Here is a 15,039-nt window from a genome sequence, read left to right on the forward strand (position 1 = left end):
AGAAAATCATTGTGTTACTGAGGGGGATATTTTATTGACGGCAGAGGAACAAGATGAGTAGTATAGATAATATTATTAGTTTCCGCTATAGTTTATTTCTACAGTAACTGTTTTCACGTAGTCACCTGCTAATATATTATTTCTATAATATTAGTTTAATTGAAGGGTCTATGCGAATAAAAGTATATCTGTGGGCTTTCATTAAAGCGGTTTGATATAATATATATTTTTAGTATCACACAGAAATCCACTATACGGCACAGAAATTCAAAATACTACTGAAAATTGAAATGCTATCTCTGAGTTACCTGACTCTTTTCGAACAAGGGATTAAAACAAGGTTATACTAAAAACTGTCAGTAACATAGATTTTTGAACTATTCATTGATCATTTTATACACCATTCCAAAAACCGGGATATATATTTCGTAGAAAAAGTTTCTCATTTTCGAGGTTTTCGTAGGAGCGATATGAAGTTTGTAATCTTTTCAAAGTAATACTTTAAAAATTGTCGGTATACATAGGTCTTACGCTATTAATATTTTTATATACTAATTTGAAGGCCAGAGTATCTAGACTTTTTTCTGTTAGACCCTTCATTTATTGAAACTAATAGAACAACAAGGTGAGATTTGAGGATCTTATTTTAGTTATGGATTGAACAATACCGACTTACAACCAACCGACAGATATGTTTTGTTTTTCTTTAATACGTTTTCTTGTTGTTTTTAGATTTTTCTCCCGATGGATCAGAATACCAGCCAAGTGATAGTAGTCAAAGTGATTCAAGTAGTTCTCAAAAAGAACTGCCATTTAATCATCAGCCGGTTTTGGAAGGAATGCAGGAGCATCCGGAAAATATGGAAAGACCAGGAAAGCGAAAACGTCAACCAGAAAAATGGAAGAGAAATTTGAAAAATATCAGAGAGCACATGGGCAAGAATATATTGTTTCAAGAGGTGTAAGAAATCAAGAATAGAAATTGGGCCACCTTGTAAATCCCAGTATCGAATGAAATGTCAAACAAAGATATTTCTGGAGAGTAGACAGGAAATTTTCTCTTCGTATTGGAGACTGGGAAATTATGAAAGACAACGAGATTGTATCCATGGCAACTATGATAAGGTAGCAACAAAAACAAAGATTGCTTCATCTAAGAGAAACTTTACCGCACATTTATATTTGCCATTTAATGGGGTACGTGAAAAAGTATGTAAGATAATGTTTCTAAACAATTTAGGAATTAAAAAAGGTGTTGTTGGCGTAGCTTTGACAAAAAGGTCATCAGTGAATACCGCTTTTGGCGATAAAAGAGGAAGACACATTAAAACACTTCTAGTCCCTGAGCTACGAAAAGCTGTAAAAGATCACATTGAGTCTTTCCCTATTGTACCATCCCATTACGCTCGATCTGATACAGACAGGAAATATCTGTCTTCAGATTTAAATATTCAACTAATGTACCGCTTGTGTGTTAAATGCTGTGAACAAAAATGTCGACCAGTAGCTAAAGAATCAGATTATAGAAATATTTTTAATACTGAGTACAACTTGGGCTTCGATCGTGCTAGAAAGGATCAATGTCGTTTGTGTGTCGCATTTGATAAAAATGAGATACCTCTATCTGAACACCATGAATACTTAAATAAAAAAGATAGTGCAAGGGGGAAAAGAGAAAAGATAAGGAGGAGGCAATATTGTCAGAAGGAAAAACAATTTCGATTAACTTTGATCTTCAACAAGTAGTCATGGTGCCCAGTGGCCCACTTTTTTATATACATAGATTAGGAACCTACAACTTTACAGTATATAACATGGCTTCTAAAAAAGGGACTTGTTTCATGTGGCATGGGGGTAGGAGGTTGAGGTAGTTGTGACATCAATACAGTATCGATCAGAATCAACGATAGCATCCTGCCTGTTCCAATACTTCCAAGTTCTGTCAAGTGTGCCAAAATTTAAATCAGTTTATGGCGTGTATGTGTATGCATGCTGTTGTCGCCTTAATTTAAAGACAATCGATCTTAAATTTCTGACGTCAGGGCATTCAGAAATGGAGTGAGATTCAATGCACTCGGCTATTGGATCAGAATTCAAGCGTGTAGGAAAAGCTTATTGGCCAGGTGATTGGAAAACCATAGCCCGTAGTGCACGTAAAAAAGGAGACAAGCCTTACGCGGTCATTGATGATATTACTTAAATAAATAGTATGATACGTTACAATTATGTTGCTGTAATTGAACATCTAAGAAGCCCGAAAACTACTTTTGTGATTATCTCAAAAGAGCAATTTTAGAGTTGTCTAGTTATAGTCACAGACCACGATAGGACTTATAGTATTGAACCCACGAATTGATAATAAAGAGTATAAAAACTAAAGTTGGTTGCCTACATTTGGCGCAACTTAACAATATGAACTAAATTAGTCTTACTCTAGTCTTCTCTAAAATAGAAACTTACTTTCTTCATACATGCGATATATTTCTAAGCCAATTTGATTTTTGACACTATGATTTAACTCAGTCGTTAATTTCCTTTTGCGACTTTTCTTCTTTAAAGTGAGGGTTGTATTATGCCCATCTTTATATTTCAGCAGTCAGCACACTTTTTCTGAGACTCTCAGACATTTGAATGTTAACTGAAATGTTTTTGTTATTAATAACATTTGTAACATTTACATAATTCGATAAATACATTTTAACGATCAACTTACCTCAACAGGGTTATCATTCGGCAAATAATTTAAAAAAAATGGTAGGCATTTTGAATAAACCTTTGTGCAGTTTTATTACCTATTACCTTGTAATTTAACAGCATCTTTACTCATAAAAAATATTAACTTTTAAAGAACATTTTATCGTATTTATTAAAGAAAAACTTACCAACGCATTAGCTGATGGAAACTTTTACGACGAATAGAATCGACGGTTGCTACTTGCTAGGCAACGTGACGTCAGTAAAATAGTATTCTACTCATCGTCATCCCACCCATGGTACAATGAATACACAAGGTATGATATTGCGCATGACATTTGACAGCTGGCCCAGGAGTGTGACGTAGTTAAGATCGCCTGAACCACCTCGAACCCATTATTACAGCTTAACGTACACAATAATTTTGAAATTATGGTTAAAAAGTCAAGGTTAGTAGATATTTAAGTAGGTTGTCTCGTAACTATAGACCAATCAAATGCTCGCTTTTTAAAGGCGGGAATACGTCACCCATACGACACTTTTAAAATTGCCATAAGCTTCAATGCTAATATAAGGTTCAAAAACTTAGGTTTTGCAATATATTTTGGGATTTTCTTGGGTATAGGGATGTTAAGTGGTTCTTATATTAGTAATTATATCAATTTTTTTTCTAAAATCAATAGTCTGATGACAAAAAATAGAATTGATTATAGTGATAATATTGTGTGTTTTAAATGGAGATAACAGTTTATTTCGCACAAAAACCCAAAAAAACAGTAGAAAAAGTTCAAAATCAAAAATACTAAATATGTAGGAACTTACTTATTATGTTTTTCCTGGAATTTGCAGCATTTTATCATATCTAGTGGTAGGCAAAAAAAACCAATAGGTAATATAAATAATTTATTATTAGATTAAAATACAAAAAATGATTAGTCCTTCAAGCACAAATCTTCAAGCTATATATACTTATCTCATCTAAAAAGTATATCATTATTATAACGTACAAAACTACATATAATTGTTATGATAAACCTTGATATCACGGCTACGAAAACACACTTCACAAGTGTTTATGTACACAAATAACTAAATAATAAGTCTCTATAAATAATATTGTCCTTATACCTATACTTAAAAATAAAAACTAAACAATAACTAAACAAATAAACGAACTAATGATACTATTCGCGATTGAAAACAAAGTATCTGACCTCTGGCGGAATAAATGTAAACTACTAAAAGTGGTATAAACAAACCAGACAGCAGTTGATTTGAATAGAAATATTAATTTTTTTTTAGTAAATTTCAGCATTATGACTACGTTAAAGTATTTTAAATCAAATCGATATTGTTCTGTTCCTCCCCTATTGCGAAATAGGGAAAGATATGTCCCTATTTCTCTTTCCTAAACTTTTATTTATTTATTAACAGGTATACCATTTACATTGAAACAAAATATATATACAATTTTTCAAAGTAAGCATAACATTGGAAAATAATTAGTAAAGTTTAACAAAAAACTAATAATTAACTTGAATACAAACTACCTAATATCACACAAATAGCAGAAACTGGAAAACTTGAGGAAATCAATAAAAAGAAAATACCGCTATCATTTAGTCAATAACATATTGAGAATACATAATTTATTTTCTTAAATAAGTTAAGGTTGATTTCATGTAATCAAATGAACTAGCTTACAATAAAGTCAATAAATAAATAAAGTTATAAATAAAGTCAAGTTCAAGTTATTTATTTATGTTAATATACAATAAAGTCCTTACATATATGTCAAAAAATAGTATAAAATAAAAATTAACATATCAAAAACATTAGGCATAATTTTATAAAATAATGCATATATTAATAAGACAAACATTACACAGAACATTATACTATGGGTTCCCAGGTATACACAAAATATTTATACAAAAAATATACAAATTCACCAATACACAAGCCAGTTCCAACCATTAAAGTTAAAATTTAAGAATTCATCACTTGAAAACTGCTTCCCCTTCAACCAATGGTCTCTTTGCTTCACCACAATACTCAACGATATCATTAGGCTAATTTCCATTTTTAAATAATAAAAATAACTCGTCTTAAACTAAACTAAACATCCAAAACCAATGGTAAACATTAGACTGTTATGTTTGTTTATACCATTTATATCGGCCATGACACTGCAATCGACCTGCCCTCTACATTCAGTTTCAATCGCGAATAGAATAGAGACAACAACAAACGTGAACTTAAACTCAGACGTGCAGACAACTGTCAAATTTGACTTTGTCGTATGAGTGACGTAAGCATCCTGCCTTCCCCTCGCTTCGCCCACATAGTTACGAGACAACCTACTTAAATATCTACTAACCTTGGTTAAAAAGTGATCTAATTTTTTTTTAAATGTTTTGTTTTGGTTATAATTAAATAAAAAATATATTTTCAGTAGCGTAAAACCTTTACTTCTCTTATAGATTCAGGCAAAATATTTATTTTTGTTTTCATACACATATAGTAATAACATAAGTACTCTTTTTGTATGCAAATCCCTTGAAATTTAAAAATTTTCTGCAGAGGAAATACTGTGAATAGGTAAATAGTAGTAGATTTGCTTATTCTGATTCACTGTCACTCACTTCCAAGCAGTTTTACTGAAATAAAAACAAAATAGAGTACAATAGAGAAAAATCTGTTTTACAATTCAATATGGTTTTTTAGATGAGTTATAATGAAATTTAGTAAAATAAAAAATATACACATTACTATAACCTACCGATTATTATATGCAAAATTTACTTATCAAACAATATATTAATATGAAAATAAGACACAAATTCAAACGCAAAACACAATAAATATCGACTTCAGACGACTTTACACCGGCAAGACAGAAAGCTTGTATAAAAACAAAAGTTCAACAATAATATCGGTTATCAATGGTGACTATTGCAAATTGCAAGTTATGAGATAATAAACATATTTTAAAGTATCTTAATACTGACTGAGTCATCTATTTTATAATAGAAAAATAATTTTGATATATGCTTATATATGTGTCTTTATACAAATGGTGTTTAGTTACTATTTATTTATACTGTATAGTATATAATAGTAGTTATTTGCCATTGTATATCTGGTTTTGTACCTTTTTCAAAGTACGCTGTGCAATTGCTTGTTGCAATAGTGACAATGAAGATAAAATCTTTAGGTTTCATACATTTCCTAAAGATAGCGTGACCAGAAAACTGTGGATTATATCTTGTTGTAGATAGGATAATTTTAATTGTAATACTGCAAGAATTTGTTATACACATTTTAAAACTGAAGATTACCAAAGAAATCTACAACAGGAACTTTTAAATTAATAATAATAGTCTCCCGTTTTATACCGCTGTCGCGGCTTTGGGAGTATAGCAGGGTAGTCTGCTATATCTAGGGCCTACGGTATACAAGGAAGGTAACATGGCCAGTGCTACGCTTCAACCGTCTATTATTACCCCTGGTTTTACCCAAGGTACTCATTTTTATTCAGGCTGAGTCGACCTGGGGCCTATAGACATTTTTAAAATGTCTAGATGTTCTTGCCGGCGGTGGGATTCGAACCACGGACCACCGGCTTGCGAGTCAAGCATCCTACCGCTTGCGCTACGCAGGCCCCACTTTTAAATTACGTTTCTAAAAAGGGTCTAAAACTCAATCCTGAGGCAGTACCTAGTCTTTATTTGCCTAAATCAACATCGGCTACCCTTTTAACCAACCAAAAGAAACGCGTACAAGGAGGCGAACACAGAGAGTCCAAAAAGTATGTTGAGCAGCTTCTTACTACTTCTAGGTCAACGACGTAAGTCTAAATCTTTATTTTTATTAATTATTAGTCATGAAACATTAATGGTTTTTTCATATCGATTTGTTAAGTAAGAAATTAGCCTCAGCCTGCTATGCAATTTGCAATAAGAACTGTTTCGGAGGAAATCAATTTAGCATCTTCCAAAATAACATATTTTTCTTTGTTAAATCATGTTATCATTATTAAAATATACAATGTTATCATTATTATAAACAATACCAAGATAATTTTATGTGTGAATATTACAAAAATGTCATTTTAAATGTTGTGCAATATTGTGTGCCCTCACTACACTCATATTCGATGGCCAGCTAGCTCATTCGATATAAATAAAGTTGACTTTGTCATTATTTTGATTTTGTATTTAGTTCAGTAGGTATATATACGTACAAATTTTGTGTACCTCCATTACCACTTTTCTGTATCTTTTTAAACATCTGAAATGTCGAACTCTGGAGTATAAGTTAATTAACCTGTACCTACGTGTAATAAAAGATAGATAAAACTTGTCTTATAATATCTATGTTGATATCTATGTTTTATAAAGGATAAATATTATAATAACATAATTTTATTATCTCTTTATAATTACTATAATTAAATTAGCCAAATTATATAAAAAAAACTTAAAATTAAAAGTCTTTCCTATACAACTACATTCAAATGTTGCGGGAATAAGCGATCTTGACTACGTCATGCGCGAAAGCGAACCGATTTTGGAACATTATGTATCATACCTTGTGTATTCATTGTACCATGATCCCACCACTGTTTACTTCGATAGCAAAACAACTAAATCCCTGAGTAGCCGACTTTCACCGACTATGGCGGTTTTAGGGAGGTATAACCACAGTATAGACAACAACTATCTATACTGTGGTATAACTATCACCTTCTAACCTAAAATTATTATTTATTGTAATTAACTCAAATTTATAAAACAATAATAGAAAGTATTGGGTTGTATGGCGATTCAGTATATCTTTTCGAAGTAAAAATATTAAGAGAATAAAAGTTTTGATTCTAAAGCTGGATTTATAGTTTGACGTACTGTAGACGTAGACGCACTGGAGACGTAAGAAACGGACTGTAAATATTTTGTCAATTTATAAATGGACGTAGTGGAATTTTTGCGCATGAGTAAAACAGTGGCAAGAATTGGTGACCATGAATAAGTGACATTAACCAACATTCAATATAAATATAACCTATAAATTATAGGAATCATAATAAACCAAGGATTTGTGTTTATACAATTACCAAAGAATATAGACGCGTCTATATTCTTTGCTATTACTATTGTTTATTCTAATATTTATCCGTTTTGCGTGTTACAATGGATTGTGAAATATACGAAGGTATGCTCCTTGGCGCTGTAGGATTGCTGTTGTGTGCAGTAGCATTGCAAAAAACTCAAAGGACAATAATAAGGCGACCAAGACGATATAAAACAAGACCCATAAACCGTAACAGAAAAATAGAGAATGCGTATAATTATTTTTTAAAGATGAAGGCAGCAGATGCAGAGCAATTTTTCAAGTATACAAGAATGACTGTTCCAGTATTTAATGAGCTATTAGGTCTTGTAAAAAGTAGAATTTCCAAGAGAAGAATAAAAGACGGGATATCAGAAGAAGAAAGGCTTGCCATAACATTGCAGTAAGTAATTTATCTTATTTGTTAGATAAATATCTCAAAATTATTCAAACAAAAAACTTTTCTCAACAGATTCCTATCACAAGGAGGAAGCATGCAAAGTTTGGCATGGCATTACCAAATGGGCTTAACAACTGTTCACAAAATTATTAATGAAACTTGTAATGCAATATGGGAGGCACTTTCTCCAAACTATCTAAGAAGTCCTTCGTCTACCCAAGAATGGAAGAATATTGCCAAGAACTTCTTTGATCTCTGGAATTTTCCCAATTGCATAGGTGCCTTAGATGGGAAACACATAAACATACAAGCTCCTCCAAAAACTGGCTCTCTTTTCTTTAATTATAAGAAAACTTTTAGCATTGTATTGATGGCAGCTTGTGATGCTAAGTATGTATTTACTTTGGTAGATATTGGAGCCTATGGATCCCAAAGTGATGGGGGTATTTTTAAACATAGTGTGTTTGGTAAGCGTCTTGAGTCAAAAACATTAAATGTGCCTTTGCCTTCTGAAATTCCCAACACTGACATTAAATTTCCCTATGTGTTCGTTGCTGATGAAGCATTCCCCCTAACAGAGTACATAATGCGTCCATATGCAAAGAACAACACGACACTGAAACAGCAGATTTTTAATTATAGACTTTCAAGGGCCCGTAGAATTATTGAAAACACATTTGGAATTTTAGTTGCCAGATGGCGAATTCTCAAGCAAACCATTATTGCTGATGTAAAAAATGTGGACAGTATTGTAAAAGCATGTGTGGTTCTCCATAATTTTTGCATGCTCAAAACTGAAGGAACTGATACAACTCATTATTGCCCTCCCGGGTATGTAGATTGTGGAGATGAAGAAAATGCCATATGGCGGAAAGAAATCGATGAACCACTACAGTCAGTTGGACGTTTATCAGCCAACAATGCTAGACGCATAAATATTGAGTCACGAAATACCATGACAAATTATTTTGTATCAACTCAAGGAGAAGTTCCCTGGCAATTAGAAAAGGTATTGAGAGGAAGAACACTCCAATAGTCAACATTTTTTTTTTAATTTAGAGGAAAGTGGTATTTCTTTCACAGTTTTTGGTAAATGATTGTATAGGGTCAGCCCCTAATTAATTTTATTAACCAACAAATAAAAATTAAATAAACATGCATTTTCTGTAATATTTTTTATTAAAAGATAATATTTACAAAAATTTTACGTAATATCTAATCATCGTCTTCTAAAACTTCAAGAAGTCTTCGTCTTTTATTTTTTTGCTGCTCCGGAGTCATTTCTTTTAAAACACTAGCAATATACTCCCCCAAGGTATCTGCTGAAGTTTTTGGTTCCTTCTGACCAGTAAGATTTTTTAAATGTTGAGTGATGGATTTAGCAGCATCAATTATCTCAAGAGATGGGTCGTCAAGTCCATTTAAGTTTTTTTTCTTTTTATTTTTTTCTATAATGAACACAATGTATTAAATCCAATGAAAATGTATTTATATTATATAAAATAAACATTTATAAAAGAACATTTAACATTTTTTTAATAGATGGCAGTACCTGAATTTCAATGCATTTAGGTCAAATATATTTGACCTACCTACCCGACTGATTTTGTGTGTATAATTTTGACAGAATAAATTAAATTCAATTGTTAATATTTATTCTAAAAAATATGTTGGCCCGTTTTTTGTGTTTGAGTCAACAAATATAAGTAATATCAGAGTTGGTTCTTTTAATAATATATCTAAAATTAATAATAGCAAGATTTCTGCTACAGTAGATTATTGGTGCCTTAAAACAAAAATCTTATTTCATCTGCAAGTAAGAAACAAGTTTAAAATACTTTTTTCATGGATACTGGGTCAGTCTGATATACTCTGCAATCTACAACCTGACACACTGGTCAAAATATGGAGAGATCTTAATGTTCCTTTGAATATGAAATTAGATTCCCAAGCTGTTACCCATAATTCAGAATAAAATTAAAAAACACTTTGAAAACTTTAATTAAAAAACTTTCAATTAATAAATTTATAATCGAAAATGCTCAATATTTTTTGTAGTGTTTACTAATGTAACCTCCTATTAATTATTATTGGATTTTTTTTACAAAATTACTTGGCACAAGTAAGTGGAATCATTTTAATTAAAATTAAGCCTCACCTTTATCAGCAACCTGCACCTTTTCTGAATTTACAGTCACTCTTTGATCCTCTGTCTCTTCCATCTGGATAATAATATTTTCTTCGAATATAGAATGTGGAGACATTTCCATATTACAATCCTCTGTCAGACCTGTGTCTAAGGTGCTTTCAATTATTGTTGAATTTGACCATGCACTGGAGCAGCTTGATGAGTCAAAAACCGGTGATTGTAAAGGTGGAGCATGTTGATTTAGGGCTTCTTCTGTTGTTGTATGTGTACTAAAAAGTTGGGGTAATTTTTTACTTTCTCTGTTCCATCTTGATGCTCATGACATTTTTTATACTTACATATTTTTGGCAGTAGATCACGAAAAAAATGTTTGAATTTTTTGTCAGAAATTCGTATTTGTTTAAGATATAGTCTCTTTAAGGCCACAAATCATTTTCGTGATCTATGGTCAAAAATACATGTTTAAGTAATTCTGTACTTACTTTCTGGGCTTAATGTATTTATTTAGAAATGACATTGAATCAAAGTACTCCCATTGTGGGGTAACAGGAGCTCCGGAACCAGAAGGCAACGCTTTTTTCTCCCTTCCATACTTATTTCGTAAATTTATCCAAATTCTCTGGCAATCTTTCACTGAAAAAGTATAATGCAAAAAAAACACATTTATAGTAGTACAAAACTGCAATTAGGCAGTTTACTTCGAATAACACAAGATAAACATACCGGACATTTGAAGTTCTTCGGAAATTTTTTTCCAACTGTTTCGTTTCATTTCTTGGTCTTTAAAGTGATTATTGGATTTATCGTAAATGTGTGGGTAACCCCGAATTAGACCAATTAACAACTCATATTTATCTGAAATATTGAAATTATACTATGATAACCTTTTATTGTTTGTAAATTATTAACTTACCCTCCATTGTATCAAATAATCAACAAAATTCGAAAATATAAACAACAAACATATATGTAAACAACTTTACAAAACCAAAATGGAAGGCGAAGGCGGGCCAGACAGTTCGCTTTGGTTGACAATTGACAACACAAAATTATTTCTTTTGATTGGCCAGACGCAAGTAACGCACTGTAAAAGATGAAAGTTCACCAACTCTTCCGTTACAGTGCGTTTCGCTTACGTCCCGTCATGCGTTTACGTTCATTTATAAATAGGAGTACACAAAAGTCTATGTTGATCTTTTTCCAGTGCGTCTGCGTCTACAGTCCGTCAAACTATAAATCCAGCTTAAAAGTATGTCGAGTGGTAGATAAAATAAATTGAACGTATTAAAAGAGCACTGAAAGACGTATAGGCAGAAGTATAGAGAAAGTGCCGATGAAGTTGGCTATAAACGTCATGTCAAATTTGTGTTTGCGGTGTTGCCATGTCCTTATTATGTATATATTTTATGCGTCAAATATGCTTTGAAACAGTACATTTTTATTATATTATTTTATGAAATCGGGTATTTTTTAAAAATTTTTAAATTTATATGAAACACGAACGAATGAATGTTTGTTTTTTTTTATATAAGTTGCAATTAGTTATTAGAAAAAAAAATCTATAATTGGCCTTTGGTGGATTAGCAAATAAACTTGGCAATACTGTCAAAATTTTGAAAACCCTAGTTGCCAGATTGCAACTGATGTTTAGCTGATTTCAATTTTATGACCATTTTCTTATAATTTTGGGATGAAATGGTACCTGAATACCGTCTTGTTAATGTATTAGCTAGTTACTGGAACTTGTTCAGATCGTTACTACATTTAAATTGTGTGAATTTGTGTATTTTATATACAAAATTTAAATTAAAAATAATGTCTACAACAATTGTTGAACCAGAAAGGGTGTTAAATGTACAAGAAAACTTAAAAAGAATGTTTAGTAACATTAATTAATATCTGCCAAATTCAAATCTGTCCGTCATTTGTAGCTAACTTCATCGGCACTTTCTCTATACTTTTGCCGACGTATTTGGCGTCCTTCATCATTTTTAGTGGCGAATTTAGATTTCTCGTCCAAAAATCTCCAGCTTACCAAATTCCGTGTTGTTATCCCATGCCTGTCACTAAATATTCAAAAATAAAAGTTTAACTTTGACACCCTTTATTTTGGTTATTATCAACTTTCGTACTAAAGTAAGTTAGTTTAAATCGGTCTATTTTAATCTCAGGAATCTAAGATTAAGTTATGGCCATTCGTTACCAAACACCATGTATATTATATTAATATATATATATAATAACATGAACCCAATTGTCAATAATAATCATATTAAATACACTTCATCTAATTTAGTTAACGATGTACGTCATCGTACGTCATGTACGTCATGTACGTCAGCGTGTGACGTCACATGATACCAACACGAAATATTTAGGGTGTAGGTGTGTTCTTTTTTAGAATCACTTTACCGAGTACACTGGCATTACAGCCACTGGACATATTTTATTATATACGCGTAGAACTAATATTTAAAAGTTTCTATTAATGTTAACTTAAAGAAATACACAATAATATGTTTCATTTAATTTGTATAAATGCATTATAAAGCGTTTTTATCAAGAACATTTGTTCGGAACACACTGTAACTGTAATTGAACGAAGGTAAAATTTTGGCATAAATTGGTAACACCTATTTGACAGTTGCGGTGTTGACACTTTTTGTACTTTATTATTTTAAATATTAAAGTGAATACCTCTTGTTTTATATTTTTACTATTTAATAAAATCTGTTCTTTTTAGAACAAAATTAGTGTGTTTTATTTCAAAAATGTCATGTAAGAATTTAAATAGTCGTTGTAAAGAGTATATTAATAATTATGTGACCTATTTGATTTAAAATGGATTCAGGATTTTTTTATACTTTGGCAACTATGTCAACCTTAATCTCTGACGTATATAATGACGTAAATCGTTATCTAAATTAGATGGACTGTAACTAAATGGTTCGCTATTCCCAGTCCGAACTGTCTAGTGAATTTAGTAATTATATTTGTGCAAAGTTAGTTACTTTTTGACAGACTAAAAGTGGCTGGAAATTACTATACAACCAAGCACACGTACTCATAGCCAATATTAATAGTAAACAAACTAAATAGTAAATAAAATAGAACTTTGCGAATTACCGACAATCAATATTTATTTATCTGCACCATATAATAAATAGTTATGTTAAATTATAACAACTAAAATATATTTTTTAAATATATACTACCCAAAATTTGATGGGTTTAGTATACACTTCCACTATTTAGAATAATTCTTCTTTTTTTAAAGAAAGAAGTCTGCAATAGTAGGATACTTGAGCTATTAATACTGAGAAGTAGGAATTGTTGTGTTGTAGGTTTCCGACAATGAATCTGTCAAAATATGCCCGAGCTAAGCGAATGGAGTATAGCATCGAGTTAGATGCTAAATAGGTATGTTACATATATGACACTTCATAGTGTCATGTCAGATTGTACCGATAACCGATATGTTCTACGATCATAAAGACATATGACATCTGGGCTAGGAGAAAATAGGTTAAGTTTAGAGTTTAGGCACAGTATAGACAAGTTTAGGACTTTAGGAGGCTTGTGGCCTGTTTGCGGGAAGCAAGGTAGTCTGGGCACACTTGTAGATTGTTTTATTAATGATAAACTACATACTAAAAACAAGTAAGAAAACTGTAAAAGTTGTTTTCGTTGTCACCTCGTCGTGTGTTCGTGTTCTGACAGCCATCAGCTGCTCTGATCTCCTCTTCTTTTCTCCGTCGACGTTCCCTTACTTCGGTAGTACAGTCAACCCATGTGTGGCTGGAGGTTAACTGTCAATCTGCCACAGGGCTCCCCTCCGGAGAGGAACCTGCTGGTTTCGAACGGCTATGTTGACTTGTGTTGCTCTTCAGACGGTTGGCATATGCATGTTCTTCCTGCACCTGTTGGGTCGCAGGAATATATGCTGGTTTGAGTCGATCCATGGAAATTCGCTGAGAAACATTTTGGACATCCACAGTTAAAAACTTATCACTTCGTTCTAACACAGGCCGATATAGGGAGGTGTAAGAGGAGGCTTCACTTTATCGGTCCGCATAAACACATGACTCGTAGTCTGTAGATCCGGATGGACAAAGGCAGTGCGGGCTGAGTGGTTGCTCGTCGGTACAGGACGCAATGCTCCCATGGTCTCACGTAGTCGTTGGACAAAACTATGCTCGTCGGGTGTAACAGCACTAGGGACAAGCAGCTGTCCAGAGAGACTCACTTGGGTACCATACACTAACTCGGAGGCTGTACACGCAATGTCTTGTTTGAAAGTGTTTCGAAGGCTTAGCATGACCAGAGGGAGGGCTTCAACCCACGATACTGTGTCCGTGGCGATGAGAGCAGCCTTGAGCGTTCGGTGGAAACGTTCAATACATCCGTTTGACTGTGGGTGGTAGGTAGTGGTTTTAATATGTTGTACACCTAGCAATCCATTGAGCTGGCGAAACAAGTGGCTCTCAAATTGCCTACCTCGGTCCGTTGTTATGGTTGCTGGCACGCCAAACCGGAATATCCATCCCTCAAGGAGCTTCTGCGCGACAACTTCGGTTGTAATCTCCGAGATAAGTATAGCCTCTGGCGATCTTGTGAAACGGTCGATGATTGTGAGCAGGTATCGAAAGTTCTGATTTGCTGGAAGTGGGCCCACGATGTCGAT

General features: G+C 32.7%; 1 protein-coding gene across 1 annotated transcript; it reads right to left on the reverse strand.

Moving 5' to 3' along the window:
• Nucleotides 1-9,269: 9,269 nt before the first annotated feature.
• On the reverse strand, nucleotides 9,270-11,596 carry LOC140438311 (uncharacterized). The gene is made up of 5 exons (XM_072527992.1): nucleotides 11,269-11,596; nucleotides 11,079-11,210; nucleotides 10,838-10,988; nucleotides 10,365-10,624; nucleotides 9,270-9,654 (listed from the first exon to the last, which is right to left on the reverse strand). The coding sequence occupies exons 1-5, from the start codon at nucleotides 11,273-11,275 to the stop codon at nucleotides 9,422-9,424; spliced, it is 783 nt and encodes a 260-aa protein (XP_072384093.1). The 5' UTR covers nucleotides 11,276-11,596; the 3' UTR covers nucleotides 9,270-9,421.
• Nucleotides 11,597-15,039: the final 3,443 nt, after the last annotated feature.

The sequence above is a fragment of the Diabrotica undecimpunctata genome, chromosome 4, assembly GCF_040954645.1.
Source record: "Diabrotica undecimpunctata isolate CICGRU chromosome 4, icDiaUnde3, whole genome shotgun sequence".
Taxonomy (NCBI): domain Eukaryota; kingdom Metazoa; phylum Arthropoda; class Insecta; order Coleoptera; family Chrysomelidae; genus Diabrotica; species Diabrotica undecimpunctata.

What these genes read in the sequence shown, in the direction of transcription:
- LOC140438311 (XM_072527992.1), bottom strand. An exon ending in CGAAGAACTTCAAATGTCCG is followed by an intron (nt 10,989 to 11,078) that starts GTATGTTTATCT and finishes ATACTTTTTCAG; the next exon opens with TGAAAGATTGCCAGAGAATT. An exon ending in AAATACATTAAGCCCAGAAA is followed by an intron (nt 10,625 to 10,837) that starts GTAAGTACAGAA and finishes CCAACTTTTTAG; the next exon opens with TACACATACAACAACAGAAG.